General features: G+C 38.3%; 1 protein-coding gene across 1 annotated transcript in view; it reads left to right on the forward strand.

Annotated features, from left to right (window-relative positions):
* Positions 1–14,504, forward strand: part of LOC147227366 (copine-9-like) — an 85,540-nt gene extending 71,036 nt beyond the window's left edge. Inside the window, exons 16-21 of the mRNA XM_086159736.1 lie at positions 450–631; positions 1,715–1,842; positions 4,658–4,760; positions 6,030–6,087; positions 7,824–7,897; positions 10,488–14,504. Of these exons, the coding sequence (XP_086015862.1) occupies positions 450–631; positions 1,715–1,842; positions 4,658–4,760; positions 6,030–6,087; positions 7,824–7,897; positions 10,488–10,670 (728 nt within the window). The 3' untranslated portion in view covers positions 10,671–14,504. The remainder of the gene's footprint in view (positions 1–449; positions 632–1,714; positions 1,843–4,657; positions 4,761–6,029; positions 6,088–7,823; positions 7,898–10,487) is intronic.
* The last annotated feature ends 272 nt before the right edge of the window (positions 14,505–14,776 follow it).

Here is a 14,776-nt window from a genome sequence, read left to right on the forward strand (position 1 = left end):
ATTAGCAGTAGGTGTGTTCTGGATAATCAAATAATCCCCCCCAACACACACTACCCTCCTTCCTTTTTCATCAACTTCCAAAGGAGGGCACTCATCTCGTAATGGAAGAGGGAGTTTAGACCAGCTCATGCCGTGGGGAGGCAGCAACTGGACAGCAGTCTGTTTCTGCTGTGCTTAGATGTGTTTGATAAATTCAACTCTCTCAGCCTTTAAAGGATCACATTAACTGAAGTCCCCATGATAATCTTGATTTTGTCTTTGAAAGACACTGCAATCATTTTTCCCATCAGATCACCCCCCAAAACCAAATGTGTTATTCAGGCATTCTTTTTTCTCTATTCTGCTCTACATGGTGATAAATTTTCCCTCGCATTTTGAAGATGCAAAATAAGCATCATGACGGATGGAGAGACATCACCGTGTTCCTCCTTATGCTTTGTGTATGTAAGGTAACCCATCTCAGCCCACCTCGCTGCACTATATGAGTCCCTACCAGATGAATGCATACGCCATGGCTCTGAAAGCCGTGGGTGAGATTATCCAGGACTATGACAGTGACAAGCTCTTTCCTGCTTATGGCTTTGGAGCTAAGCTGCCCCCTGATGGAAAAATCTCCCACGCCTTCCCACTGGTAAGAAACACACATGTGAATTTGTACCTACAGCACATGTCCCCCCATAGCAGGGTGTCCTTGGACCAGGAGTTGTCGCTGTGACAACAGCTGGCTGCGACTGGGACTCATTTGCCCGCCAGCATGAATCTCTCAGCATCTCCTCTGCTCTATCTGTCTATCTATCTATCTATCTATCTATCTATCTATCTATCTATCTATCTATCTATCTATCTATCTATCTATCTATCTATCTATCTATCTATCTATCTATCTATCTATCTATCCATCCATCCATCCATCCATCCATCCATCCATCCATCCATCCATCCATCTATCTATCTATCTATCTATCTATCTATCATTTGTATTTCAATTTGAATTTTCAGCACTTTGAAAAAGACTATGAAAGTTCCTCACACAAACAGGCTCTAAGTCCAGCTGCATCATGAATGAAATGTGACAACTCAAATAAACTATTGACATATGCAAATACAAAGAAAATACAAAAAAATAACTTTGACCACCACCTTGCTCCAATACTCTACCCGGAATAGCGCTGTAGTAATGTTCATGTCATTGCACTTTGTGTTATTTGATGTAAAAAAGGCGTTAACATCTAACTTCATGAGAGATTTTTGTTTACTCAGTATTTTGCTCCTTTGATGCCAACTATTGAATTATTACCACACATGCACAAAAACAGTAAGAATATTGCCCGGTATTCACATGATTAGGTCAGGTGTTTTTTGTAATTTGGTGTGGTGAATGGATGATATGCTCAATCATTCAGTGAGAAAATTGATTGCATCATGGACTCAAACCACAGCTGAAGTCATAAGGATAAGAGTAAAAGATTAAAAATAATGATAACAAATAAGAAGAAAGGAAATATGTTTACATTCATTAGATATTTTACCGACTTCAGCATAAAATCAGTTATGCATTGAGATTTTGATGTTTATATTGGGGAATTCAGCTCTGAGCAAACACACACACAAACATACACCAAAAACACAGTCCATATATCACATATTTTATGCCTGTTGCTAACATTGTGTTGATGCATTGTTCTTTACCACGTGTTGTTGCGGTCTGTTGCAGAGTGGCGACAGCGATAATCCCAACTGTGTTGGCATCGAGGGGGTTCTGGAGGCCTACTTCCAGAGTCTGAGATCAGTGCAGTTATACGGACCAACCAACTTTGCGCCTGTTATCAACAAAGTGGCAAAGTGAGTTGGACAGTTTATGTGGCTGGACTGAGTTTAATCAGCTTTACAATTGTTGTATCCTCTTCTTACTCTTCTAAAAGCCAGGGGGAAATGTTATTTTGGTATTTATAGTCCTTGATCAAAGCTTTATAGAGCCATTAGTCATGAGTAGCTCCTTTAACAGATTATAGGTTTTGTTGTGTTTATGATGCATTAACAGTGGGAGTCAGGCCAACAGGATTAAGATGGTTAAAGCCTCCCATCACTAATAATGCCTAAATAAGGATACATGCAGAAATTAAGACTTAAGAAAGGCAGTTATTTTGAGAATTTCTTTCAAGTGCAGATTGCAGAAGCCTAACCTATTGGACTTTTACAGATGGCCTGTTCTATATCCTGCAATAATCACTTACAAAGAGATACATACTGTAAGCTGCTGCCTTTGAATCTATTTTTACTTACGGTGTGATGGAAGCTGAAAAAAACAAAAGTATTTTTCTTCCATTTAACTGAAATGACCTATTTTATTTTTCAACAAGAACGCTGTGGCATCTTAGGCTGCAAGCCTAAGTCTGATACAATGCAAGTTTGAGATTCAAATGCCACTTGAGTTTTGAAACACTCGTACGAAGTCCTCCTTCATATCAAGGTTGGACAAATATCAAACTTATATACATAATTGCACGCTTTCATGACTGTCATTCATGTGGGATTACTGGAAAAACAAAAGGCAAGGTCATTTTAATGAATTTATTTATTTTTCCACCAACAGAATCCTTGAATAAAGTAAATAGTAAAGCATGTGAAGAGCGAGCGGATGTAATAGCGGTGTGTATTCATACACAAGATTTTTAAGGACACAGTGGATCAGACATGTTTTATGCTCTCGGATACATGTATAGCTTATATCAGCCACCTATCAATCACTTTTGTTCATTTGTACTTTGACAATAAGGTGTTGATATCTGACGATGAGCTAGTGCTAAACAAAGTATCAAAATATTTTCCATCTGTTATCACTTGATCACAGAGGTGCTGATTTCTTATAGGATAAAATTAATAACAGCAAAAGAGCTCATGAATGATCTTCAATTGATTTTGCTGTTCGGCAAGATTTATTGATGTTTCTCCAAGGGAATACTTCGTAAATTGACTTAAATTTACACTAGAAAATGTAATATGTCAGAGATCTTTTTGAAGGTACCCTTAATATTTATATATATATTTTTAATTCAACTTGTTTTGTCTTATAGAAACTATTGGGGAATTTTTGTCACTCTGTGCCAGATTTTACTTGAAAAACAATTGTAGTTGGTCTGCTATACTGAAAAAAAACAAAATGGTTTTACATGGGTATGTTTTATTTTCTAACAAATGGAACAGTAAAATTCAAGCTCCTTCTCTATACTTCATAAACCAGTCCCATGTATTTTGGCCTAACAGTGTTGTCTATTTAAATAGCAATGAAATATAATTGTATTGTCATACTTCCATGTTGCTTTTTATTGTCGCCCAAGAAATGCTCACTTTATAACTTGAAATCCCTGTCATGAATAATCCACGGCCAAATACTTTTCTTCCTATCTTCAGCAAAGTTAGTGGTCCATTCTAGCACAAAAAGAAGAAGCACTGGACGCTTCAGTGTCTCACTCAAGCATCTTTTAATGCAGCCTTGGGGAAGAACAATAACTTGACTGGGCTGTCCAATGCCACATGGCCACTTAACTACCTGAACCATATAGTGTATGTCAACAAGTAATATGTAGAAAAAAACATATATATTTATATATATATATATTCTATATATATTCTGCATATATAACTTGTTCAAAAACGTTCAAGCATATGAACTTCACATCACATCCATATTTTTCATTTTTTAACTCATACATGTGAAGTGGCAGTTGGAATGCCCACACATTATGCAAGTCTCTGCTGCAGTGCATTTCTGCCCCGTGGGCAGGGAGCACTTGCCCCCAGTCATTTGGCTGTGCATGTGATGCTGCAGTGGCTTGAGTCTGTAATTCTTTCCTCTACATACCATGGTTCCCTTTCTGTTTTAACCACTTCATTTTGAGTGAAAGATTTAGTTGCATAGCAAAGGCCAGTGGGTATGGCTGTGTGGCATGAATCATCCTGAGATCATAGCTTACTTTTATGCTAAACTTGAAGTATCTAGCTCTTTGGAATTAATTAGGGGCAAATACATAATAAATCTAGAAAAGTCTTTGAACACAAAGAGTTGGGGTTTTTTTTGCAAATATGTGTGCCCTTTTATGTGAATAATGTATTTATTTCACTGTGTATGGTTTCAACAAACTGCGTACGGTTTTCTCTTTTTTGGGGGTGGGAAATGACCTCACTCTCTGTCATCCACCTCTATATATGGAGTACAGCAGATATGGCATTATATCCATATGTCCTACATTTTTGGCTGGTGCTTTTCTTTACCTGGTATAGTTTACATTGGTGTCATCAGCTGGAGTAGAGTGACATTTAGTGAAAGTGTTGCAGAGGCCAGTAGATTCCATATTTAGCAATAGAAACCCTTAATCCCCCAAACTTTACTAGAAACTGGTGGCCAGAGTTTACAGCCTGCTGGGAAGCACAACATGGGATACTGGAAAACTATTAGTTGTGAAAAAGTACATCTTCACCTGCTGTATGTATTGAACAGGACAGAAAATGTAACATTCATTTTCGCAAGGAAACTGGAGTGTTTACTGTGAGTGCGTGCATGTGTGGTGTGTGTGTGTGTGTGTGTGTGTGTGTGTGTGTGTGTGTGTGTGTGTGTGTGTGTGTGTGTGTGTGTGTGTGTGTGCGTGTTTTCCCCCAGCTGTGCATCAGAGATTACAGATGGCTCTCAGTACTTTGTCCTATTGATGATAACAGATGGAGTGATATCTGACATGGTCCAGACCAAAGAGGCGGTGGTCAATGTGAGTAAACAGACCCACTACACACACATATCCATACATTTGCATAAATTATTCTACAGTTTCCAAAGTTAAGCAAAGAACCTGCTTGCATTTTTTGAACCTCACCTTACCTTTGATATGCTAGAAAGCCAAACAACATTACCTAACCAACAGGGAACATCTAAACCAAGCCAGTCAGCTGGGAAATAAAGTTGCAACTCTTGTTCTTCACAACATGATTTTTAGCTGCCAAATACTGGTTTATAATGTTTCTGTTTAACTGAAAATGAAATACTTCACAAGAGATATATTTTTATGGAAAACATCCTGGAAACATTGTGAACAGATATGCAAAAAAATGAGTGGAGCTTAGAAATGGAAACTTTAATGTGACTGATGTGTTGAATCCCTTCGTGTCAGAAGTATTTTAATAATATGAGTGCAATTCAAGATCCACTAAATATTTGTCTCATAATGGGACGTAAGTCACCCAAAGGTCAATGTGTAATTAAAAAAAAAAAAATCTCCACAACACAGATATCCGTGTAACATACATTCACACATGACTTACAATGATATACATTATAAAGCAAAGCCCAGTTGGTGCAGATCTCAGCATACTCACTGTGCTCTCTCATATTTATCAAGAACTCAATTGATTTTTGGCTAAAAACAGATGAGTATGTCTCAGGAATTGGCACAACACCATAATCACACTAATCCCTCAGTTAGTAAGTGCAAGTAAGTGAAGTCATTTGGTGAATTCAATCACTCTTTTCCACTGTCGCGCAAGACAGAGGTGTTTGTCCTTTTTTTCCCAAGAGGTCAATACTTTTAATAATAGTCAGTGATACATAAAATAAATGTCTCATAGGTGTCTGTCCCAGTCATGGTTGTGTTCTGGAACTTCTATCAAGAAACACATTCAAAGTAAAATAGTTTTCTGAACTATTTGGTGTGGTTTTAGATGTTGGAGTTCAACTTTTTTCACAGATTCCCTTAAAGATCAATGAAGCCAGTTTTATAGCTTGAGTTAAGAAAACAAATGTAATCTTTAAGCCGTGACCTCCCAATGACCTACCGCGCTGTAAGTGAATCGTATGTGTGCCTGCCATTTGCATTTTAGATGAATATATTTTGCTCCGCGGCACACGACACTGCTGTGCTGAGTTATTTAATGTTCCCCTTGGCTTTCCAAGCTGATGAATGTCTTCATGCAGCCGGGTTATAAAGCGAGCCAAAAAAAAAAATCAATGTCCATCCATGTCTTTCACTCTGTCTCATATGCAGGCAGCATTGCTCCCGCTGTCCATAATCATTGTAGGTGTCGGCCCTGCTGAGTTTGATGGTAAGTATTGCATTTCTGTAAAAAGCATGTTTTATAATGTAGATTGCAACCGACATCAGACAACATCAGATTAAGATAGACACTTATATTAAATGTCAGTTATTTTATTATGTTGTAAAGATATAAACATATACAGAAGTAACTGATCTTTTTTTTCCAATATTTCTTGATTTAGTTGTTTGATCTAACACAGATTTTGCAAAGAACCTAAGGGTGAATGCATGCTTGATTTAGAGTTAGCCTGACCTTGACTTGCCTTAATGGGACACACGGCTAAATAAAAATGCAGCTGTATGATAATTGGTTCTACATACACAACAGTGTGCTGTTCTTCCACCTGTAACAGGTGCTGCTGAAAGTCAGTGGAGACAAGGTTGCAGACAGCTAACAGCTAACGGATCAATGACACATAACTAAGAACAGTCTGTGTGTGCGTGTGTGTGTGTGTGTGTGTGTGTGTGTGTGCGCGCGCATTGATATGCTTATGCCTGCATACATATATACATGTTTGTTTTTGTGTGTGTATGTGCAAGCATTTGTAAAAGTGTGTGTGTGTGTGTGTGTGTGTGTGTGTGTGTGTGTGTGTGTGCGCGTGTGTGTGTGTGTGCGCGCGCATTGATATGCTTATGCCTGCATACATATATACATGTTTGTTTTTGTGTGTTTATGTGCAAGTTCTTGTGTGTTTGTTAGTGTGTGTGTGTGTGTGTGTGTGTGTGTGTGTGTGTGTGTGTGTGTGTGTGTGTGTGTGTGTGTGTCTTGGGGACTCTGTTACAGCTCACCAGGATGTGACAATTTCCTGCTCATCGTTTTGCTGGACACGCCATCATGTTCTTGTTGTTTGAACAGTTGAATGGTCAGATTAGAAATGAAGCATTCAGCCATGTTTAGAGGTCAAAAGGTTGAACTGTGTGTGTGTGTTTGCATTTGATGATTTGACCATATTTTGCCCCCCATTTATGAAAGGAACTTAAAGCATCAACACATGAGAGCAATCAGTTCCTCACAAAGCTCAGCATTTCATCACCTCTGCTCGTGGGCGGAGCCAGTTATCAGGCAGTGGAGTGATTGTGGAACTTTGACAGCACAATAAATCTGTCTGAGCTGAAGGGTTTCTTTGACACCCAATATTTTGACTTTTTTTCCAGAGTAGTCCCTGTTCTTGTCTAGCATTCTTTTCTCCAACTATTTCTCTTTCTTTACCTCTTGGGCAGAATATATATCAGGGCTTGGTTGTTAAAATTTACATGTTGTTAGTCACTGAATTTATTAGCATTGTGTAATTGTTGTAGTCAGATTTATGAGATACAAATGTTTATTGCATCACAAATGAAGTGTGTCTTATTATGATTCTGCCAGTTTTGTATTTAACAAATTGGTACAGATTGTGCTGTGTCTACTTTGCTTTCAATGCTGTTTCATTTCTGCTAGACAGGGAGCGCTATTGTTTCAGAGCTCCATAAATTATGTCTCCATTTTGCAAGAATTTTAAGAAACTCCCTTCATCCTCTGCCGTCACCTCTATGGTTCTCTGTACCTGTAATAATCGTCATCTTTGTGTGAGCTATGACATTTTTGGTGCATGAAGACTTCTAACAATTTTTAGATTTGTACACACTACTTTTCACCTTGGTAATTAGAAAGGAAAAAAAAAGAAAGTACACCGTGTATCCTTTTATTCTCTCCCAAACTGATACCAGTATTGAGTCATTCTTACAGTCTCTCCCTGCTTTCAGCAATGGAGGAGCTGGATGGAGATGAGGTGAGAGTATCCTCAAGAGGACGTTTTGCTGAGAGAGACATTGTACAGGTACTTATCATAATTCCTTGTAAATTTAAAGGTCAGACCTGAATGCGTTTGTGTCAGCAGCAACTGCATGGAATTCAGTCCAGAGTAAAGGATGAACTCACCTTATGTAACAAGTGGGACCTTCATCAGATACTCTATTTTGGCAGATTACACATTAAAAGCTGACATTCATAAGCTGAAAACTGTACATATTATATCACATATACATATATATATATATATATATACGTATAATTTAGTATAAATATGTATAACATTTATAAAGTGGCCTCATTTTCACTATACTTGTGTAAGAGAACACCACAATCATACATTGGGGTTTACCCTACTCAGTTTACATGTTGTAGAAACTAAAAGTGTCGCTGAGTAGGTGTTAAAACCGCAAGGTTTAAGGTCCGCAATCCAAAACTCATCAGCGCTTCCTGTCTAGTATGGCATCAATAGATTGTCTGATTACTCAAGGATGCCGTCATAGTGTAGAAAAGCATAAGCATCTTTCATTACAATTGCTTCCAAAATGACTTAATATAGTAACAAGGTTAATCTGAGACCCAGTAAGAACAGTCCATATCCAAAGAGCCCAATATGGAATCATTATCTGCGGTTTAACAGCCGGTCTAGGAATTGAACCTCAGATTCTGGTTCGATGAGCTTTAGGGACTCTTGGTTCATAGGGTTAAGTCTACAGAGATATCAGCATGGACTGTAGTGATGAAAATATATAAGTATCTTGACATTGATTTGGATCTTCATTCGCTAATCCTCTGTAGCTATGCAAATGTAGTATTGATGGTTTGGGGTCTAGTGCCAGAGCATGGAATGAAGTGAAGATGAGTTGGCGCAGTTCAAGCATTGCAGATGACGGGACAATCACATGGGAAAATATATGAAAGAGTATGACACTTTCTTAATTCTTGAGCAAGAGACTGCATGACCCCCCCCTTCCCTCAGCCCCATTTTCTCACCTAATTACACCCTCTTTCAATAGGCTCAATTGAGTTGAGACTTAATGTGCCACTTTAAAAAATAATAAAAGTACGTCCAGATACATAAATCTTAGTTGGACGTAAAGGAGATTGAACTTGACGTCATATTGTGTGTGAAGGGAAATTTTAAAATAAAAGGAAAAAGACTGGAGTGTGAATGGTACAAGACCCTGGATGTCTCTCCGTGTCTCTCTCGCTCTCTATTTCTCTCGACCAATTGTCTCTTCCCTTTCATTTGTCCTTGACTAATAATTGAGGCTCGGCTTGTATTTGTCTGAGTCCGGACACTCCTCTCATGCTGTATGAAACTAGACATTTATTACTTCCATTAGTTTTTTACTGGAAAAAAAAGCATGAATTGGCTAGATTCCAGTATGAGTATGACATGCTGACACTTATAAAATATGGAATTTGGGGAAGATTATTTCATACCTTGAATGACATCATAAAATAGGACCTTTTTAATGCAGCAGACACACCTTGAGTCGGCCTCTGTTTTTTTTTTTTTAATTAAAACCATAAAATAAATAACTGTCGGATTCTGCCTGATGCATCTGATGAAATGCACATTTCACACTCATTTGATATGTGGAAATCTGAATACCTGTGGTATGTGGTGCAGAAGAGGGATATCATATGCCAAGTCTCAATGCCATATAGGAGCACCATGGAGGCAACACGCCACAAACAGGGTCGTGTTCTGATGTCAGTGTGACAGAACCAACATTTGGACTAAAATTCATGGGTTCTCCGTGCAACACAAAGCTCCTCGAGATCATTGCATGACTTAAAATAACCCTTCCAGTCAATGCTTCATTAAAAGTAGACACCATTGACAGATCCTTAATCGCACAACATGTAAAACGATGTAACATTGGTACCAAAGACAATATCCTGATGTAAACAAAATGCCTTGATGAAGAGGTGTGGGTTTCCAGCCAATAAGATAGTTTGGTTGCATGTGGGACAATGAACAGAATACATAACATCCATGTTAATAATCAATGCCTTCAGTCGAAAGCTGTATTGATATTGTGATCATGCATTCGGAGCACAGCACCGGACACATTTGCACGGACGAAGTGATCTAATGACTGGTATGGTTGACCTTAACTTCATGACAGTGATTTGAGCATGTAATAAAAATGAGATAAACTCTTTACTCTTCACATTACTTTCACTGCAGAACCATTGTTGATTATCCTTCCATCAAGGTTTAAATTCAACATCCCCATCTCCTCTCATCCAAAAACACATTACTATTCTTAATGACATATATTGTTATGTTATGTGAATATCACACTGCTCATTTCTAATAATGTTTAATCATTTGTTTTGTTTACACAAATTAACTCGGCTTAAAATGGGTTTTAGTGGTGAGAAGAGCTCATGATGGTCATTAAGTAAGGCTCCAGCTTGATTGCATTGCTTTCTGAGGTGCTGATTCAAGTGCTGATATTGAAGTAAATAAACATTTGGGGAACTGAAAGCCATTTGGAGTCAAATGCTTCATCATGATTGCAACAGGGAGAAACTTTCAAACTAAAGGAAATCTGCATTCCATGTTAAAAGTGCACATTTAAAATACAATCCTCCTCTTCTAGTTTGTGCCATTCAGAGACTACGTGGACCGGTCTGGAAACCAGATTCTCAGCATGGCCCGGCTGGCTAAAGACGTCCTTGCCGAAATCCCCGACCAACTGCTGTCTTTTATGAAAAGCCGGGGAATTGAACCCCGACCGGCCCTCTCCTCCTCACCGCTTCCACAGCTTCGCCACCATATCTGACCCCGACAGCCGTCTCTGCCTCTCCAGCCCGACTCTCCTCCCTTTTCCCAGCTCGACCTCCAGTAACCTGATTTGTCTCTCAAAAAGAGCAGACGGTTGGACTCGAGTCTCACCTCCCCTGTCAAACCACTGGGCGGAACTCCTTCTCATACCCACCATCTCTCTCTCTGTCACCTCGCCACGCATTATTACTTTTAGATACCCAACCATGGTTGACCCATTTCTCCACACAGATGGTCAATTTCTGAGTTTGTCATTCAATCACCTTGTGCACTATTCCACTTTTTGTAAGTGTTCTGTCCATAGGCGCAGTTTGTACTGTAATAGTTAATAGTCATACACATTAGCATTTTATTAACACAATATTATCATATTAACAGAAAATTGCTGGTAAGTAAATAAATAAAAAAAATATGAATTTATTCTAAAAAATTAAAAAAACAGTTATTTGTTTGAACAACAAAATTTCAGGTCAATTTGTTTTTAAAGAGGTCCAATCAAAAATAGCTTATCATCATGTACATTTGTTCGCATTTTTGTCAAGTTCATTTATATATATTTATATAATTTTTATGTGCATCTACAGACAATTTAGTGACAAAAAATGACATCATTTTTACTTTCATTAGACTACAGAAAGGGTTATATCATTATGTATTGGCTTAAACTGTACAGTAGACAATGATCAAAGCCCTAACTTTACATCTGCTCACTGTGGGGCTCACCAAGCCTTCAGAACCAAAGCATATTGCGCCTGTGGTCGGGGGACTATCAATGGGCCAAATTTAAGTATAATTGTTGAATTATTATTTTTATTGTCAAATTTCTAAGTGGTCAGTCTGTTGAAAGCAGATAAAGTCAATGATCCCCAATATTTAGGTTACATTTATTGTAGTATCTGTGATGGTAGAGCACCTTGCCTGTTCTTTGCCACATTCATAATCCAGTGACGGAGCTGATGGTCATAAAGTCATTTATTCAAGGAAACTCATTTTGACATATTAACTTTTACATGGCTGCGTTATATGAAAAGAATTACTCAGTGCTGCATAATTGAAGACATCGGTGTACTCTTGGTGATTTGTAAATGAAGTAATATACCATCATCTAGGTCATTGAGGATGTAGATCCTTGGGTGAAACTGTGTATGGAGTATTTGTAAATGAAAGGCAGAGGTATGGGATGGCAAAGCTACTCTGGCATAGGAAAACACAAATGTACCTAACATGAAAACACAGTTAGCAAATAAAAAATGTTAAGTTTATTACAAAATTCAGTTATCCATCACTACCCTGGACACTTGCCCCACCTACATTGAGACTCGCCTGTACAACAAAAGCAAAGCCCCAAATGACAAATATACACTATATGCCACCTTGTATCAGGTGGTATTGGGACAGTTTTACACGACAGTTTCGATTTATTTCCTTTCTGCTCTTACTATCATCAAGTTGCGCCAAATCTCTCAGTCATCATCCAAATGAATGAATTAATAAGTTAATCACGATGTTACATAGCCCTGTATGTTGTGGTGTGGAGATTCCGGTCATATGTTGATTACTGCCACACAAACACACACATGTGTGTTCATTGCTGGTGAGGTGCTAATTCCTTTGGGGTCAAATTTACTGTTGTAAGAACTCAAAGTTCTAACAGAGTACATGATGCCTCTTCAATTGACAATTTTTCATATATCATCATCATTCTTCTCTCTCACACACACATACACATGCACACATGCCACTCTGAGCACCGCACCATACAAACGCACCTCCTTTGCCCTGTGTGAGCTGATGCCGGCTGCGGACTCCCCTCCCGCTGGTTGAAAAATGCCAGGCTCCCCAGTTACCGGGGAAGAGGAGGAAGGAAACAAGGATGGAGGGATGATAAACAAGGAGAAGAGAGGTGAAATTGAGAGAAATGAAAATGGGAGAGTTGGGCTAAATGTCAGTAAGAGTTACGGTCAAACAGTGATGATTTGATGTGTTTTGTTTGATGGTTGACAGGAATAAAGAAGGATTCAGATACAGACAGATGTTGGGCTTGAGATTATATCATATAACCAGAGTAATAGTCTGGACTCTTCTCTATCTGATGTGACCTTGTAAGATTACGGTACTTATTTTGGGGATCTCAGACAGAAAATGCACATTCTTTGACAAAGCAACTCCCAACTCCCAGTGTTCCATCGGCAGTACTCGTGTCCTTTCCTCTCGCGGTCTCCTCACATTTCCCCTCTTCTCACCTGCCATGACTTGACTTGTAGTCACAGGCTGACGCAGGACTGGCAAAGTCTACCATCTAGTGTTTGTCTTCTGTATAGCAATGTGTCCTGATTATGCATGACTACTGCAACCTTACAGAATCAGACAATAATACATAGGCATGACCTGATGCAACTCAACATCCCATACCCTGGTATAACAGCATGAATTGTCTGGATTACCACTTTGACTGACTCATCACTTTCCCGTCTTTGTGTGAAATGTGAATTTCCGAGGCATTTTTTTTTAATTTCATGTGATGGTGATTGATTAGAGGGCTGTTAATGCAAGTATATTCTTCTTTTTATATCCTTGTACAATAAATTGTCGCTCGCATGTTTCAGAAAACAATATATACACATATACATAAATATATAAGTGTTTCGTTCAAGTGGGTATTGTCACTGCAAGTTAAAACGAGATAGAAACATCTCAAGGTAATATGCACTCCATTTGTGTCGGCATTGTCAATTTCTAAATTTGTGTCTTGCAGAAACCGTGCATGTAAAGTCAAATTGAAGTTGTGATTTCATTTAGAAACATATTTTTGATATTTTGCAATTATAAGGACTGCTCCCAATCTGTAATGTCTCTGCAAGACACCGCCTGTATTACAAAAAGAATTCTGTCTGAGAGCTATGGGACTTTTGTATGACATGACCATTTTTTTGGCTGTCTCGTATCTTATGCCTGAATGAAAACATAGCACACAAATCTATGTTCAAAAAAAGAAAGCGCCATAGAGAACATGATGAAACATAGTGTTTCCAATTAGTTTGCTTCTACAGTAGAGCTGCAATGACCAGTGTCTATAATAAAATAATAATAATAATAATAAAATATATGCTGTATGTTTTTATGAATGTCCAAATGAGAAGAATGTAGAATTTAACCTAGAAATCCTTAAGTGTTTGGACAAATGTCTGGTGTGGTTTCGATATGAGCTTTGACTATGTTTGTGTTAACTCATATCTTCTGAAGTCCATGAACTGCAAATACATTGCTACCAGACATAAAGTTGCACAATCTGATTGGAGCGTGTTGTCGTTTGTCCATGGAAACACAAAGCTACTTATCCTTTCTGATACACAACCTCCTCCCAATGATTCTTTAAGCTAATGAAAGTTGATGTGTTTTCTCCTATTAAGGGATAACACAGTAATTTCCGTGCATTGTATCTTGTGATGAATAAAATTCAAGAGAGATGATGCCAAACTACTGTCATAGAATAAATATTTCAGAACATCTCCCTTAGCTGGAAATAGACAGAAAGATGAGGTTTTCATATGTTGCTGCATCTCTTACTAAAGATCCCCATGTGCCTGGAGGTAGTTGGCTCCTCTTTTGTCATAGTAGCCATACAGATCAAATAATTGCTGACAGTCACTGAACTTACACATTCAATAAGTGAGACAGCAGTTGGAGTTTTCCAGGGATATTTTCCCCTGATTTCTCCCCACAATCCAGCTGCTATGAAGCAATTACTGCAATATCCCTGTCTGTGATAGACCCGGAAGGTCTTTATTTGAGCTGTAGCTATTTTTCACAATAAACTTGAAATGTACGATATAAAGCACCGACGATGTGGTTTTTCCTTGGGATTGAGGGGGTGCTAATTTCACATGTTTTTGTATCTCTTATCCAGATATTTTACTTTACACACAACATTAATTGTCATAACTGCAACATTTCGTGCTGAAATTCAACAGCTTACATCAAGAGTCCAGCACCACTCATTTTTGTAGGTTTTAAAAATATGGATATTATTCCTTGTAATCAGTCGAAATAGGCACGGCCCATTTTATGCCTTATTGTTGCCTATTTCCAAACACACTCTTGGTG

The sequence above is a fragment of the Fistularia commersonii genome, chromosome 14, assembly GCF_037954325.1.
Source record: "Fistularia commersonii isolate RoL2024-O1a breed Wild chromosome 14, RoL_Fcom_v1.0, whole genome shotgun sequence".
NCBI lineage: Eukaryota > Metazoa > Chordata > Actinopteri > Syngnathiformes > Fistulariidae > Fistularia > Fistularia commersonii.